This window comes from Physcomitrium patens, chromosome 7 (assembly GCF_059467195.1).
Source record: "Physcomitrium patens ecotype Gransden chromosome 7, ASM5946719v1, whole genome shotgun sequence".
In the NCBI taxonomy this organism is placed as follows: domain Eukaryota; kingdom Viridiplantae; phylum Streptophyta; class Bryopsida; order Funariales; family Funariaceae; genus Physcomitrium; species Physcomitrium patens.
The window spans coordinates 16,172,309-16,188,249 of NC_143416.1; the positions used below are offsets into that span (position 1 = coordinate 16,172,309).

The 15,941-nt window shown below is 35.8% G+C and overlaps 1 protein-coding gene across 1 annotated transcript; it reads right to left on the reverse strand.

Moving 5' to 3' along the window:
• Nucleotides 1-136: 136 nt before the first annotated feature.
• On the reverse strand, nt 137-10,012 carry LOC112284441 (uncharacterized). Its single transcript, XM_024524232.3, has 2 exons — nt 9,713-10,012; nt 137-8,299 (listed from the first exon to the last, which is right to left on the reverse strand). The coding sequence occupies exon 2, from the start codon at nt 7,933-7,935 to the stop codon at nt 6,814-6,816; it is 1,122 nt and encodes a 373-aa protein (XP_024380000.1). The 5' UTR covers nt 7,936-8,299; nt 9,713-10,012; the 3' UTR covers nt 137-6,813.
• Nucleotides 10,013-15,941: the final 5,929 nt, after the last annotated feature.

Genomic DNA, 15,941 nt, shown 5'->3' on the forward strand with positions numbered 1-15,941 from the left:
TTGAATGCGTTAAAGTCCCACCAATTGGAAGATTAAGGATGAGCACACAAAGATAGTCACATGGCAAATAAGTTACATGCAACGAATTGTTTTACAAAACATGTAAAGTAGAAAAAAGAAAACACCACGAACTCCATCCAGTAAAACAATTCTTAGAAACTAAAGAAAGTAATCTCACAAAAAACTAACGAATTTGATGACTGTGTAAAGAAGGCAAATGTCATCCATCATTACTGACTCATTCTTGAATGTCATTCACTGAAGTACACTAGATCGTAAAAGCACGGACTAAATACGCATTGAATCTTTGCTCCCTTGCCGCCAAAAGGGAGACTTGAAACTGAGATCAGGTTAGCCGACGCTGCCTCACACGCGGAGGCGAAAAATTTTGCGTAGCCGGGGAATCGAACCCCGGTCAGTACCGTGGGAAGGTACTATGATGCCGTGAAATTTCCACCGGGGTTAAAAACAAGCACCGAAGTGCATTACAGAAGAGCCTTGGCACGTGTAGTCCCACGATTGGTCGTTGTCGGCATATGCCATTCCTGGGATTAAGATCCGTTGCATGCCTATTCTTATATCCTTAAGTCAAGATTGATTAACTGGTACTAATTGAAAATGGTCTTAGGTTTTATTAGTATCCTTACACTGTAGATATTTGTGTCATCATCTTGGATGTCTTGGTCCTAGGTCAAAGTACTGACGCCCGTCTGCCATCCATCTTTGAAAGTTGTCGCCATGCAAGTGCTGACCTGTGGCTGCATAAATTTCTAGGGCAGTAATGCTGCCTCGGAACGATGGGTTTCGCCTGGCTGAGTCTACTAGGTGGATGAGATCTTTTGGTCCATATGGCACTGCATCATACCATCTCTGTCTAGCTTCGTTAATTCTTTGTTGGCGTTGAGTCGTTCGGGGTGAGTCTGGAGGTTGATCGAGTCGTTCGTATTCCATATTTGTTAGTATCTCTTCGACCTCTCTTTCCATTTCTTCTTCGTTAAGTTGGGTCTGGGGTAGGTTACTGTCTATTGTCAATTGTGTTGACTGTAGATTACTGGCCATCTCCATCAGAATTGCTTTGATTACCTCTGCTTGTTCGAGGATGTCCTCGATTCGTGAAGAAGGGGGTGTTTGTGTCGGATTAGAGAACTTGATCTGTTGTTCATGTATGCCTCTGTCAACCTCATAAAAAAGATCATCTATAGCCAAGGATAACTCTCTGCTGGAATTTGAGCTTGTTGTCTCATCCGAGGAGATCGTTTGCCTTGGCCTTAATGGCATTTGAAGGACAGCTTGTGCTAGGTCGTGTGGAAGAAAGGCGGATGGTGGAAGCCATTTCCAATACGGTGGATTACCACCGGTGGCAAAAACTCCTTGCTGAGTCTAGACCGTGTTGAAAAGGGTTGTTAGCTCGGTGATCTTGTCTTGGCTGCGTTTATGTCTGAAAATGCTACGCCATACCTCTGCACCAACATGGATTACTGTTTTCCACGAGTAGAACAAAACTTTGCCGAGCAAAAACAGATGGCCGTTCAGTTCTTCTTCACACTTTTGAACCCAAATATTCCAGTTAAGACTAGCTCGTAGTATATCCCATGGTGTATTATCGTTAACTTGTATCTTAGCTCCTGCATCCCATGAAGATGTCTAGGCAATGTCTGTGTTACCAGGTAGATTTAGTAAACCAAATCGGATGTTGTTCCATTGTGAGTAGTCATTTGGAGGTGACTTTGGGATCGAAGTGTTTTGAGGTACTTCCATGTAGGTGCAACCCTTGGGTAGTTGAATAATGCGTGTTCACTTGTTTCTGTTTCTTCGGAGTGACAAAGTCTACATGTACTCGCTGATGAAGCTTTAGCTCTCCATTCTCCTATTGGTAAGCCTCCCGCAAGGTACAGCCATTGCATGGCTGCTATCTTGCGAGGTATCCAGGGATGCCAGATCCGTTGTGTTAGTTGTTGTTGTTGTTTAGATGAGTAACCCTGTGCCTCCAAAGCTTTGAGACCACGCATTTGTTTGCTTGTTTTCCTAAGAGCCTCTCGATGTCCTCGCTTGGTTGTATATTGAAAGAAATTGCAAGGTTCGAGGCATCCCAATCTGGCCCATTGCTAGTCCTTAGGGTCCCACCTTAGTTGACTAATAGGAACTGTACCGAAGAGCCATAATCTTTCATCTTCAGTCACAGTTTCCGGGTTATATGATAACACACCACATTTAGCTCCCATTGTTCAAATGATTTTGACATGCTGGTGGTTACCTCGTGGTAGCAGTTGTAGTCAATTGTCAATGGATTTGATTTCCTCTGAAGGTAGGACAATATAGACTTAACATAACCACTCTCTTCCATCTTTTTTTTGTGTCTGGTATATGGTATCAATACTTGAGGTTGTGCGTGTTATCCACTAGCCTGTTTTTAGAGGAGTCTGAGAAGGAGGGTTCCAAGGAATAGCCCGTTTAAGTGCTGCCCATTGTGTTGCTGTTGTGCATGAGCCTGTAGCTGACTTGATGAAGTTTTCTGTGTGCCATTGTCTGGTTGGCTGTAATACCACATCTTTAATCTGAAAAACACCTCTCTTTGTCCATGTATAAAATCTAGAATCGGTTTCAATGCCAAAGAGGGTGCCAGAATGTTGTCTAATCAATGTATTTCCAAATAGCGGCTGTCTAAGGACCTCTGTTGGATGTCTTGGGGCAATCTGTTGTAGGTCGGATTTAGTTGAATACCAAGATTGAAACGTTGCTTGCCATAGAGGGGTGGATCTTATAGGTGCTGTTCGGCTTACGTTGATCCAATGTATGTATCTGGGCCATCTTCCCGCCCCAGTGGGTTTTGTACATCCTAGATTGTGTCTTGCAAAGACTTTCCACGGTTCGTATCCTGGTTGAAGACTTTGAACTACTAATTTTGTCATTAGCGCTTGGGTTTGAAGTTTCGGATCTAGTATTTTAACCCCTCCCGAGGCTACTGTTTGAATCAAGAGTGTCCAGCTTAGCTTTGCCCTCGTTTTCTTACCCAGCTTGGCCCCCCAAATGAAGTTCCGTGTGAGTGCTCTAATCGTTTTGAAGGTAGTATTTGAGGTTGCTGAACACAGAAACCAAATTATGGCTAATATTGACTAGTTTGCAATCATGAACCTTCAGGCCAGGGATAGGTTTTTCGATTCCCAAACTGAGAGGCCTACAGTCAAGCTTTGGATCACTTTATAAGCGATGACTTCTGTCGGTGCTAAGGCCCCAATTGGGAATCCAAGGTATTTGGTGGTAGAGCCAGGTGGTAGCCAGTTAAGACCCGGATCTAGTAGCCATTGCCACGAGCGGGGTTGTCTTGATGACCAGATTCCATATGATTTACTCCAGTTTATTTTAGCGCCACTCCCCTTGCAGTAGATATTCAGTATTCCCATGGCATTATCTATATTATGCTCTGTTCCCTGGATGTAGAGTGCCAAGTCATCAGCATACATTTAGTTTGTTGTTGTTTTACCATCCGATAGAGTGAATCCTACCAAGGATCGATCAGGATCCGAGAGCATGTGTCCTAACACATCTCCGACAAGAAGGTATAGATAGGGTGCCAAGGGGCACCCTTGTCTCACAGAACGTTGTAGAGAGAACTGCTCCCCAGGTACCCCGTTTAGCATAGTTCTAGCAGAGGCCTCAGAGTATAATGTCATAACTAGTTCGACCCAGTCAGTGGGAAATCCCATGTGTAACATGATTTCTCTCAAGAAATTCCAGCTTATCCTATTATAGGCTTTTTCAAAGTCCAAGAGCAGGAGGATGAGATCTTGGTTGCTTTCTAAAGCCCAATCTATTGAGGATTGGGTCATAAAGATGTTGTCGAAGATGCAACGTCTGGGAGCTTCGTATCCAGGTAGGGAGATAGGGAATCATTCTATTAGCTATCAGCTTGGCCACTATTTTATACACTGCACCAAGTATGGAGATGGGTCGGAAATTATTCAGAAATACCAACTCACCTCCCTTTGGAAGCAAGCTGATCTTACTTGTATTTAACGAGCGGCATAACTTTTTGGTTTCGAATATTTCCTTGATTAGTCCGAGGAGATCTCGCCCTAATTCTTCTATAAAAGTTTTAAAGAATTCCATAGGGACTCCGTCGATTTCGGGGGCTTTTCGGGGGGAGACCCTTGACTGCGTCGTATACCTCCTGTAGCGTAGGGCACTGTGTGAGTTTCCTTCCTTGGTCTTCTGTAACACACCTGGAGACGCTTTTGAGGCAGTCTAATCTAGCTTGTTGATTGTTGATTAGTCTCGCGTGTAGAGTCGAATGTAAAAGGAGTCAACATAACATTGCATCTCCTCTTGGTTGGTGAGTGATCTTCCGTCGTCTATGAGTTCACTAATCAAGGTCGGTTTCTTATATCCCGTATGGAATTAGAAAAATTCCCGGTTGCATCGATCACCGATGCGTGTCCATTCAGACATATGTCTGTCATGCTTGGATTCTAGCAGTTTTTGACGTTGCATATGGAGTTCTATTTGTGCTAAGTTAAGGGTGTCCTTAGCCCACTGGTCATTCCAGTTGTGTTGTAGGGCTTGTTCAGCTTCAATTACCGGTGTTAATTGTGTTGTGAAGGCTTCACTGCGTTGTGCTCGGTAAGCTGATGTTTTCTGATCGCTGTAGTATTTAAGCGTTTTCAGTCCCTCGACAAACCGAGCATTCCAAGTTTTGTCCGAGTTCAGTGCCATAGCCCTAGTCCATTCTGCCAGCAACAATGTCTTTTCGTTGTCATCTTCCAATAGATGCCTATTGAAGGCCGGTTGGTTTTGTGTTCTAAAATGTTGCTGATGAATTTTTAAGACTACAGGTGCGTGGTCTGAGACGTGCGTAAGGGAAGGCCAGATGGCAGTCTGCCCTCCAAGTTGGATAAGAATATGGTTTAAGTAAAATCTATCATTCCTGGGGCATTACGTCTATTATCCCAGGAGAACTTCTTCGTGGATAGTTTCCTGAATTCGTCCGCCTAAAACTATCCTGAAGGCCTAGGTGTACCTGTAAGTCTCCCCAGGCTACTTGTTCTCTTTGGCCACGGCAGATGGTGTCTTGCCCTCCCTATTTATCATCTAATTGATCTATCATATTGAAGTCTCCGCCTAGGATCCAGTGGGCTTCAGGCTGTGGATAGTGTCGTATTTTAGTCCATAACCTTGATCGAGATCCAGTATAGTTAAATGCATAAACATTTATAATCCCGATTTTCAGAAAGGATGTCCATTGGAGGGTAACGTACTGAACCCTTCCTTTCATTATGACCCCATGTTCGCAGATGAGGCTTGCTATTTTTTCTGATAATAGTATCCCCGTGCCCCCCTTAAAGCTATTTTTTTGAGCGCAATAGGTTGCCTCATTCCAGAGAGAGACGCCTCTTGCAAATTCAATCTGTTTTGTGTGCCTCTTCCCTTCTTCTAGTGATAACTTGTGCTCTTGAACCGGAATTATTTCTGGTTTGGGTTGAGATTTCTGGAAGAAATCTCGTATCTCACGTCGTTTACGGACTCCAATGATGTCGCGTCCTAGTCCTTGTACGTTTAGCGACGTGAGAGTAAGGTGGTTATTCATCTATCACGTCCGGTTATGGGATTGCGGACTTCCCTTCTATATCATCTTTATGATTCAGTACAGTATGTTGTGCTGTGACGTTGTAGCCCCTGGAAAACTATAGCCCATGAAGGCTGGTAGTTCGTTTGAATCTAAGTCCCAGGCTTGTGTTTTGTCCTGTGTGAATCGCCTGAGGTAATCCTGTATGTTCTTGGGGAGTACTTCCCACTGTTGCCTGGTGCTGTTACGCGGTGCACAGACTTCCTCATCGTATTTGATTGAAGCTGTGATTGTGCATAAAGGTGGGTGTGTGGTTGATTTTGACCATGTGAAGAGCCAGCACGCGTCCTCCCACACCCGGAGTGGGTTGACATGTTTGTGTTTCAACACGACTTGTCCTCACATGTGAAGCATGGTCTCATTGACGACATGAGTACGAGCTGATAATTGGGTCCATTCCTTTTCCCCTTGTCCATGTGTCAGCGTGAATATGTTTTCCGGTTTCTTTTGGGTGCCCTCGGTCTCGATGAGTACCTCTAGGAGGTTTTTGTTCTCTCTGTAAAATCCCGTGACTATTACTGCAGAGGCTGTAGTTTCCAAGATCTGACTTGGTGATAGAGCTCTCCAAAAGTTTGTGTGTAGATCTGGTGTTCTGTATCCATATGTCCCTGCCTGGAGTGTATCTGTAGAGGTTTGGCTGCTCTGATGATCCCGTTTCGGTTGCCAAACGAAAGTAGGTTGTTTAGTGTTCGGTCCCTTGTGTGGGTTTGTATGTGGGGTTGGTGTCGTGTTCCCATCTACAGCCCTTGTTGTGTTTGTGTTCTGTGACTTGCCATTGCTCCGTTGTGTGCGTTTTGTGTGCTGTCTTTCGGTTGCTGGTCGTCGTGCTACTTGGCATTTTTGTACCAAGTGGTCAAACGATCGACATCTACTACATTGTGTGGAAAGACCGCTATATTCAAGGGAGTATTCTATTTCTCCCTCATTATCTAGACTTGGAATAATTATGGATTGGGGTAGGGCTTCTACATTGCTCGTAAGGATGCGTACTCTGGGTCCTGATAGCCTGGTAAGGTATGTGTCCGTATCATCTACGAATAACACTTCGCTAAAATTCTCAAAGGTTTCTCTCAGAAACTCTCAAGTTCGAAGAAATGGAGGTAATTCTCTAACTTGTGCCCAGATTCCAATCTTTAGTCCTGATTTATTGAGCGGGTGATCTGTATTGAAGTATGGACTCCAACTGTAGAACGTTATATCCCCCCCCCCTCTAGGGTACTACCTTGTGACGCTAGCGTACTCAACCGACCTTCTTCCTGAGAGAACTGGGTTTCGAAGTAGTTGTTGGATCGGATAGTTAGTTGATGGAAAGATCTGTGTAGGTTTGCTTTGGCCCACATGGATAGTTTCTTGGCACCGGGTGTGCGGCCCGAGATGTGTCCCATGACCATGTAGTTGGTGAGATTTTTCATTTTTTCCTGGTATGTCTGCACCCTGTCTGCAGTCATAGTAATACGCACGGGTGGGGGGCGTTCCTTTTCTTGTGAACTAATGGGTACCAAATTGGCTTGTTCTGTTGTCTCTGTGGTTGAAGTCTGTCTAGTACAAGGTTCCTCTAAGATGGGTGTGAGTACCTCTTTGGGATTGTCTTTGTTCTGTGATATGGGTATTGTTTCGCTATGAGGGCCCGGGTAGTATGTTTGAAGATATCTTGATAAATCTGGGGCTACTCTTGTCACCAACGCTGCTATTTCTTCACATTCCGAGTTGGTAAAGGACAGGCCCAGGTGTGGGTACTTACTTAGGAGTTGTTGTCTAGTTCGCCTTCGATTCTGTACTTGGTTCCTAATAGCCTGGAATATTTCTAGGTCTGAATCTCCTTGGGGTTCCAAAAGTTCTCCCTCCTCCTTGCTCAGGGGGAATATTGTATTTGCCGTTTGTGAGTAATATTGAATCCCTGTAGACCGGTTGTCCTGGTCCGGTGTACGACATTCTGCATCCTCCTGTGAAGCAGTTAAATGAGGAGGGGTTTCCGCACTTACCTGTGTGCGTGTGCTTATCCAGTATGCTGGCGTTCCGGTTGTCCGGGCCGCTTCTTGCGACAGGAGGAGTCTCTCCGGTTGTTGGTCGTTGGGATTCTTGTGGGTGTGTAGGTTCTCCTTGAGCGCATCCCTGAATTCCTGTGATTCGGATCCTTGTCTGATATTCGAATAGGTGTTAAGTGCCCGCCGACTTCTGATGGCTCCCTGTGCTGATATCTGCTCATGTGGTATCCTCTCATCTGTGCTACCTATTGGCTCTGCTACTGCTTGATTGACAAAAAGATTGCCCTTCTGCGGTGCTCTAACCCGACCAGTTCCCGAATTCATGTCCATTCTACCGAATTTGACCTGTATTTGGATTGAAGTGTGCTGCTGCAGATGCACTTCGTATCACTGATAGTATCACTACTCGAAAGACCCCATTTAAACTGCTCGATTACGCACTAATCAACATCCCTGAGTTTTCGGATCTAGGTTTAGAGTCGCGGCTCCGCGTTTCACGGAGCCCCCAAGGCAATTCCTAGCCGAGTATCCGAGGGTACTATGATACCACTACACTAGCAGCGCCTGTTGGAGGCAGACGACTGCATCTTGATAAGATGGATTTTTCGCACGAGATCATTAATCAATACATTATACAGCATCTCCTAGGTGTCACCGCGTGCGGGTTCCACAAAGACCCTCCTCGCACATGTCTCTGCAAATGTTCACATCAGAAACAATTTCAACCGCAGCTTCTCATTCTCGCTCCCCGCGAAAGGATCCACTCCACCGAATGCAACCTCAGCACTGTTGTTCTGAGGCTTCTCCTTGATTTTCCACCCCTCCCTAACCTCACCAGTGGGCTCCAACCAAAGCTGCTTTATCTTCTAGGACTGTTTCTTGCCATTGAAAGCAACTCACAAGCCTCTCATGAAAGAAAATAACTAAACAAGTGAAGTAACCAAACTTGATGCTTAGAGCAACCGCAAAAACAAACCACAATGTAAGAAAAGTCTCCAGAAGCTCAGAGACAATACAACATCAGAAATTCGTACAGACCAAGCTTCTACAATTAACAAAGACTTGGAAACACCACAAAGAGAGCTTTAATTTAAGCTCCATAACATTGACAAAACAAAATCCGGCTCAGAAGAGCACAAATAAAAAAGTGTGCACGAGCTGTGCAAACATGCAATTCAAGATGCATGTCCTCATTGCATCTGAAACCCTGTTCCCTGTCGACATATTTACAAACCCAAGATTCTGATCCCACCCATGGAATCTGAACGGTACTTTAAATCACATTTGTAAAACCAGAGCTGGTCACCTCGCATTCAGCAGTTTCAACATGCCCAACCATTTCATCAACATACAACTTCAGTTTCTAATCAGGATGTGAACAAAATTCTGGGAAGGTTATACGACACAGCAGGAGATGGAATGCTAAAACAGAGGCCAACGAATTGGCTTCACGTCCATCTAGAAGCTTTAGGAAGGAGCAAGTAAGAAAAAAAAATACAGATTATTATTATTTGCGCTGAGTGAATTTGTCTAGTGTGGGAACAGGACCAGAAACCAGGTGTGTAGCGTTCGTTTAATGTTCTGCTCGGAAGCTCACGTTAACAAGACGCAGCGAAGCTTTTGCATGGACTGCAAAGTGCAGAGAAGCATTGGAATACATTTGAAATAAGATAAGCCAAAGTCCAACAATGAAGCACTGGATTGAACATGCCCATATATCTTCAACCTCTCAACATCTTCAACCGCCGTAGTGGTTGCATTGATTCAAAACAACAGCGGAATGGGAGTCTATTCAATGTTCTGGGCAGGCTATCCCCTCACTTAGTGCAAATCCAGGTACACCACTCTTGAGAAACAAACTCTTTTTTTTCGGTATTTGTATGTACAAAATTCAAGCACTACCTGCGTTCTAGCAATTTTCCAATAACGGTGCAGTGTAAGGAGTGATTCAAAAACAGACCCCACATGGCGGATAGTAAGGTTTATTTCCAAGTTACAGCGATATAATTCAACGCAGAAGAAAACCAAAGGAGCGAGGGCCACACATAATACAATAGAAATTACTACAAGTAGGACAGCCATTATAAGCATGCAAGGGAGCTCTTACAAGAGAATTCTGCGTGCAGAAATGCCCGTCTCACGCAACAAAAATGAGCTAGACTATGCCTACACTGTCATCACGAACTGATTCAAAGACCTAAATTTTGTGTCCAAGTCGACACCCTAAACCCTAAATACCTCATTTAAGGACTGTAATGACTTGTGCAATACATGCACGTCACTTCACGCCCATGGACGAAGGATATTCACCTTGTTAGAATTACATTTGATTATCTCTATAGAAGCCTTTAATAATAGTAATAATAATAAGTGGGGTCAACTTCAAATGGCTACTACCAAGGAATGCAATAGAAGGAACATCTACACGATTGTTGCGATTGAGTACCCAACAAAGTGGGCACACGGCTCTTTGGTCAAAAAGTCCAAAAAAGAGGTAGCCATCAATTTTTTTCTTTAACTGTGTGGTGTGCTATTCTTGACATACACACTTATTTTAATTGAAAAAGATTGGTGATCTATTATTGATGATTTTTTTTACTTATCCAAATTTCACAAATATTAGTTCTTTAAAATTTTAATGTACTTAAGCTTACATTAACATTAATAATATGACATATTAGACATTAAAAATAGTATTTCAGTCAATTTTTTTATTTCATCTTAATTTTTTAAGATATGTTTTATGTATTGCATATGTAATTTTAGTTCATGTATCTAAGAAATTTGAAAGGCTTATTTTATAGTTATTAATTTATAGTATTGTCAAACCAACTGTTTGTTTGTGCATATGTAAACATTTGTTGTGAAAGACCACATATATCTACTCAATAATAATTTTTAATTAAAATTAAAATAATCCTAAAATATTATTTAATAAAATTTATTATATAATTTTAATTTAAATAAATTTTAAAAAAATTATCAACCTTAAAAAGTTCAAAGACATAGTTTTGTGTTTTATTAGATAATAATTGCTAGATCTAAATGTCTAATATGAGATGGCCTTGTAATCCTATATAGATATATATATATTTACTCCTTTAATAATTTTATAAATTTCTTTGTCTCTATGATTTAAATAAATTCAAAACTATGTATTAGATTTAAAATTTTAGATACTTATTTGGATATTTTATTTATTGGTAGTTATTTGATCTAAGCAACTAAAATAAACAATGAGATTAGAATTTTATTTGCCATATATATGTATTGTTCATAATTTAGATAACTTTTGAGTTTATTAGAAATATGCAAAGTTTAAAAATTGTAAAAAACAAATATGGACAATTATAAAATACATTGTTTAGAGGCATAGAGATACTTTTTTTTTAGCTAACTTATTTATTTCTTCTATAGACTAATTGATAATATTTAATTTAATTATAATTTATATTTTTATCTTTAAAAGATACTATAATTAGTTAAAATATAAATTATAATGTAAATTTTAATATAAAATAATTCAATCTATTTATAAGCATAATAAATTAGCATTAATCAAAATAAGACAAATATTAGATTTTAATTTTATAAATTAAATAAGCATAACTTATAGTTTTTTTTACTTAATTAGATAATTTGGCATTAAGGAGTTATAATTAATTTATAAAGAACAAAAAGATCTATGAATCTAACCAAAGAATTTTACATACATTCATGTAATCCTTGAATTTTTTTCTACACAAATGATAGGATTGTATATAAATACATCATGTAAAAATTAAACTACATCAATTATAAAAATAATTTTGCAATATGCTTTTAACGATGGGATGTTTTAGCATGCCTTATTAAAAGAATAAATGATATTTTCTAAATTTCTACTTTTTAAATATAAACATTTGTGTCAAGCAAGATTATTACTTGATAAAATTATTCATAAACAAATTAGACCTAAAACATTTGATGGTATTTAAAGAAACGATGGACAATAAAAAAGAATAAATATCAAACAATACATAAAAAAAAGTAAACTAATATATTAGATATTTACAAATAAATACTAAAGGAATTTTAAAAAGATAAAAAAAAAAAAAAAAAAAAAAAAAAAAAAACTATAAAAACTAAAACTAAAACCAAATACTAATAATAAAACTAAAATTAAAAATTTAATATATATATTATTTTTATATAATAGAAAAATATTAGAAAAAAAGAAGCAATATATAAACTTAACATAAAACTATCATAAGATAAAATACTATAATTTGTATTAGTAAATTAATAATTTATAATCTTGTTAAATAAAAATATTTTAATTAACATAGATATATAATTAAATATATAATAAGATGTTTCAAAATTTTATTTTAAAATAATATTTGAAGATTTGGTTATTTATGGACTTTATTTTTGTTTATATCATTATAATTAATATACCTAATTTTTATCAAAACATATATTTTTGTCACATCACAATGCATTGAAAATGTCTCATTGAAACATTAGATATTGTACAAGTTAAAGAATTGATAGACTATAAACTTATCTTTAGAATAAAAAAAATTATTATATCTCTTATTATTAGCTTGATGGTACTTGTGCCTCTTGGGATTTATATTTTAATCTTATTAATATTTAAAATTCTTCATGATTTTTTTAACTTTATCAGATTTATAAAAGCAATAGCCTTTAACCATAATATAAAAAAATATTTTTAATTCCATTCAAACCTTAGCTTAGAGATAATAGTTTTTTTAGAATTAGATTTTTATCTAATTAAATTAAATCTTAACTATACAATTTTATGTTAAAAAAACTTGTATGTCTCCACTTCTAAATATAATTATTTTACAAATCCTAAAATAAAGAAATTGCATACATGCAATAGAAAAGACTATAAGACTTCAACTATAAAATAAAGATCTTTCTTTTGGTATTAATCTATAAAAATATATTTTAAGATAGATACTCCTACCTTGATAGTCCAAAAAATTTATACTTACAAAAATCTAATTATTTTATAAAAATAGAAGATAAAATATTTAAGCAAGAAATAGAATAATTTAGCAAATTTTTAATGGTTGCAAGAGTTATAGAAAATAAATTCTGATATATTTTATAAAAAAAATTATTTACATCCTTGCACGAAAGAATAAGATTTTTTAAAGGTATCTAATGTTTAAGATTTTTCTACAAAAAAGATAAAGAATTGATATCCTATTCTATCTTTTTATGTGACTTACTATTTAAAATTAAGATAGTATGTAGATTTCCTTCTCTCTTCTTTACATCTCATCTTTCTAACAAGATGCTATTTGTCCTATCAACAATAATTTATTATTTATATCAATTCAAATTACGAAACCAACTATTCTTTCCAATCTAGAATATAAAAAGATATTTTGAAAATACATGCTTTAGAAAAATTAATATATTATTTATAGCAAAGATAAGTAATCTTGTTTCTAAAAGAAACAAACATAATCAAATCAACTCTTTGCAACATCAAAGGCACACTCATCTTACATAGATTTCTTCACCTTAAAGTTTTGTAACATTATTTTTTCCATCACTATTCTTTCAATACATCTATTTAATAACAATAAGAAAGAAAACGGTTCTATATCTTTAAAACAAATCTATTGGAGCTAATAGCTTCAAATTATTATTTTTTGCTTGTTTGTTTTTTTAGTTTTTAGTTTTTTTTGTTGTTATGATTCAAATACACCTTTTCCATCTTTCAAATCTTCTACATCAAGGTTTTAGTAAGGTACAAAAAATGTGGTCTTCTATCTCTTATTAAATACTTAGATGCTTTGACTTTAAAAAAAAAGAAGTAAAGACAAATAGAAATAGCTTTGGATTTAAGATTTTACATTGTATTTTTTTTTTGAAACTCATTTTTTTTTAAAGTTACAAATATTTTCTTATAACATATGTAGACTAAAAAATCTACTTAAGATATTTTTATTTTTGAATTATATTTAGATTATTCAATATTTGTATAATATATTCTTTCCAAAATATAAGCTAACAGTCTATATATAAGTTGGCTTAGAAGAACCTAATTATTTCTAAGATCTAAAATATAAAAAATATAATATAAATAATAAAAAATAATTAAAAAATATCTCAAATAAAATTAGCTAAGAAATATCTATTCAATCCTAAATTACATTATATAGCTAGAACTTACACTATAATTTATTTCTTCTATATTTCTTAAATTTACCTTTGAGATCTTAATATAACATGTGTCCATTGAATTATACACTAATAGTGCTTTTATATCTCAAGCTTACAAATTATATATAATTTCTATAGATAAACACAATCTCAATCCTAATGATGAAGATGTCATGATTTTCATCAAAAAATATATTTATCCAAAAAATCTTCTTTTTGGAAAAATAAAGAATTTTTTTGAATATTTTTGGCTAATTTGACTTATCATGGATTTTTCCTTTCTTTAAAATTCTAATTAATAGTCATAAAAAAATATTAGTTTTTTTATATTTAAATTAAATTATTTTATTATTATTATTATTATTATTATATATATATATAGTAATTTGATAGACATATATGCTTAAATTAGATATTTAATTAAATAGTTTATAATAAATTAAAATAATATTAATTAATAAACTTATCTATGACTTATTATTTCAAAGATATAGGATTGTTTAATGGCAAAGACTAGAAATTAGAAAATTCCGACTTTTATATATAATCACTTTAAAAAGTATTTAATATATCATTTTAATAAATTTTATTAGGATAATTTATTTTATTTTAATAAATACAATATGGAAGTAAAAAAATACCATTTCAAAATTTTTATCACTTTAACTTGCAATGACTCAAGAAATTGTCTCAATCTTTGCACTTAATTCATATCTTATCTTACTACAATCTCTCTCTTTCTCTCTCCATAATTCCAAATAATCTACTATTCAAATGATAAATTAAATACTATCACTTTTATACTTAATGTAAGAATCACAACAATGCATTCAATCACCAAATAACAATGAAGAAATATATACATAAATAATATTATAAAAAAAATCAATTATTAAATTAATATTTTATTGGCCTTTTTGTATCTTCAAAATTACCTCCATACAATGTGGCTTACTTTCTACAAATCTAAAAATAATTTTTTGATTAATTTTCTTTTATTTTTCCTCTCAATCTTATAATTTTAATATTTTTGATGGTTGCATTGGTCAAAATAGTATTTAATATACTTCAACAAGTATTCTATTAAATTGATAACTAAATATCATACTAAGTATTGCAACATTTACAATTTAAGTTCTTTAAAGCTCTTTTGTGTCTTTTGAGAAATATACTTTGGATTATTAATCTATTAAAAAATTATACCATTAACATCTATGTTTTAATGAATTAGCATCACTTTGAGAACTTTACAAAAAATCCTATGATATAAGTTTATATCTATATATTTTTTAAACTTGGTGAAATAACTTATATCTTTAGCAATCATATAGGCTTAAACTATAAGTATCAAGGATATGAATCTTAAAAAATTAAAAGTTCAAAATACTCTTATACAACTTAAAAGACTATAAATGTCACGAACATAATCATGTAAGCTAATAATTACATATAGAAATAGGTAGAAGTAAGTAAAAGTAGATAAAAGTAAGTTAATTCTATAATATTTAATATAGAAGCTTCCTAGAAACTTCCTAGATGTTGCTTTGACTTCATAGGTGTCTTTAATTGACTTTTTGGATTAGAAACGTGGTCAACAAGTTGGCCATGTGCCACACATGTTGTTAGCTTGAAGATCAAGCTAACTATGTGGCCCACACGTAGAAAAACTTGCCTTGTAAGTCAAGGCATGTGTCCTACAAAGTCAACACATATTGGAGGTCCTATAGAACGTCGCCACGTAGCCCCTAGTTAGATAGTATATATAGAGACAAGAGTGAAGGCTTCTTCACTCTTGTCAACTCCTTTCTTGCTTCTAGTCCAGGTTCAAGAGTCTTTAAGTTTCATGTCTTGTGGCAATAGCCATTCCAGTTTCCTTTTAATATACCTACTTGTTTATATTTTGACTTATTATATCGAGATAGCCTTTTTGTATATTTTCCCTCATTGAGTCTTTGTCCTTGACAGATTGACAAGAATACACTTACAATATCAGAGCTTTGTTTTTCTTGAGTGAGAGTGGATTACCCCTTTCTCTTGACAAGACATAAGCGTATTAGAAGTTTGCGGATTACCCACTTCTAAACTGATATTGTTCTTAGTATCTTCTTTGTTATCAAGTCTTTCTTTTCTTTTGTCTTGAGCAGTAT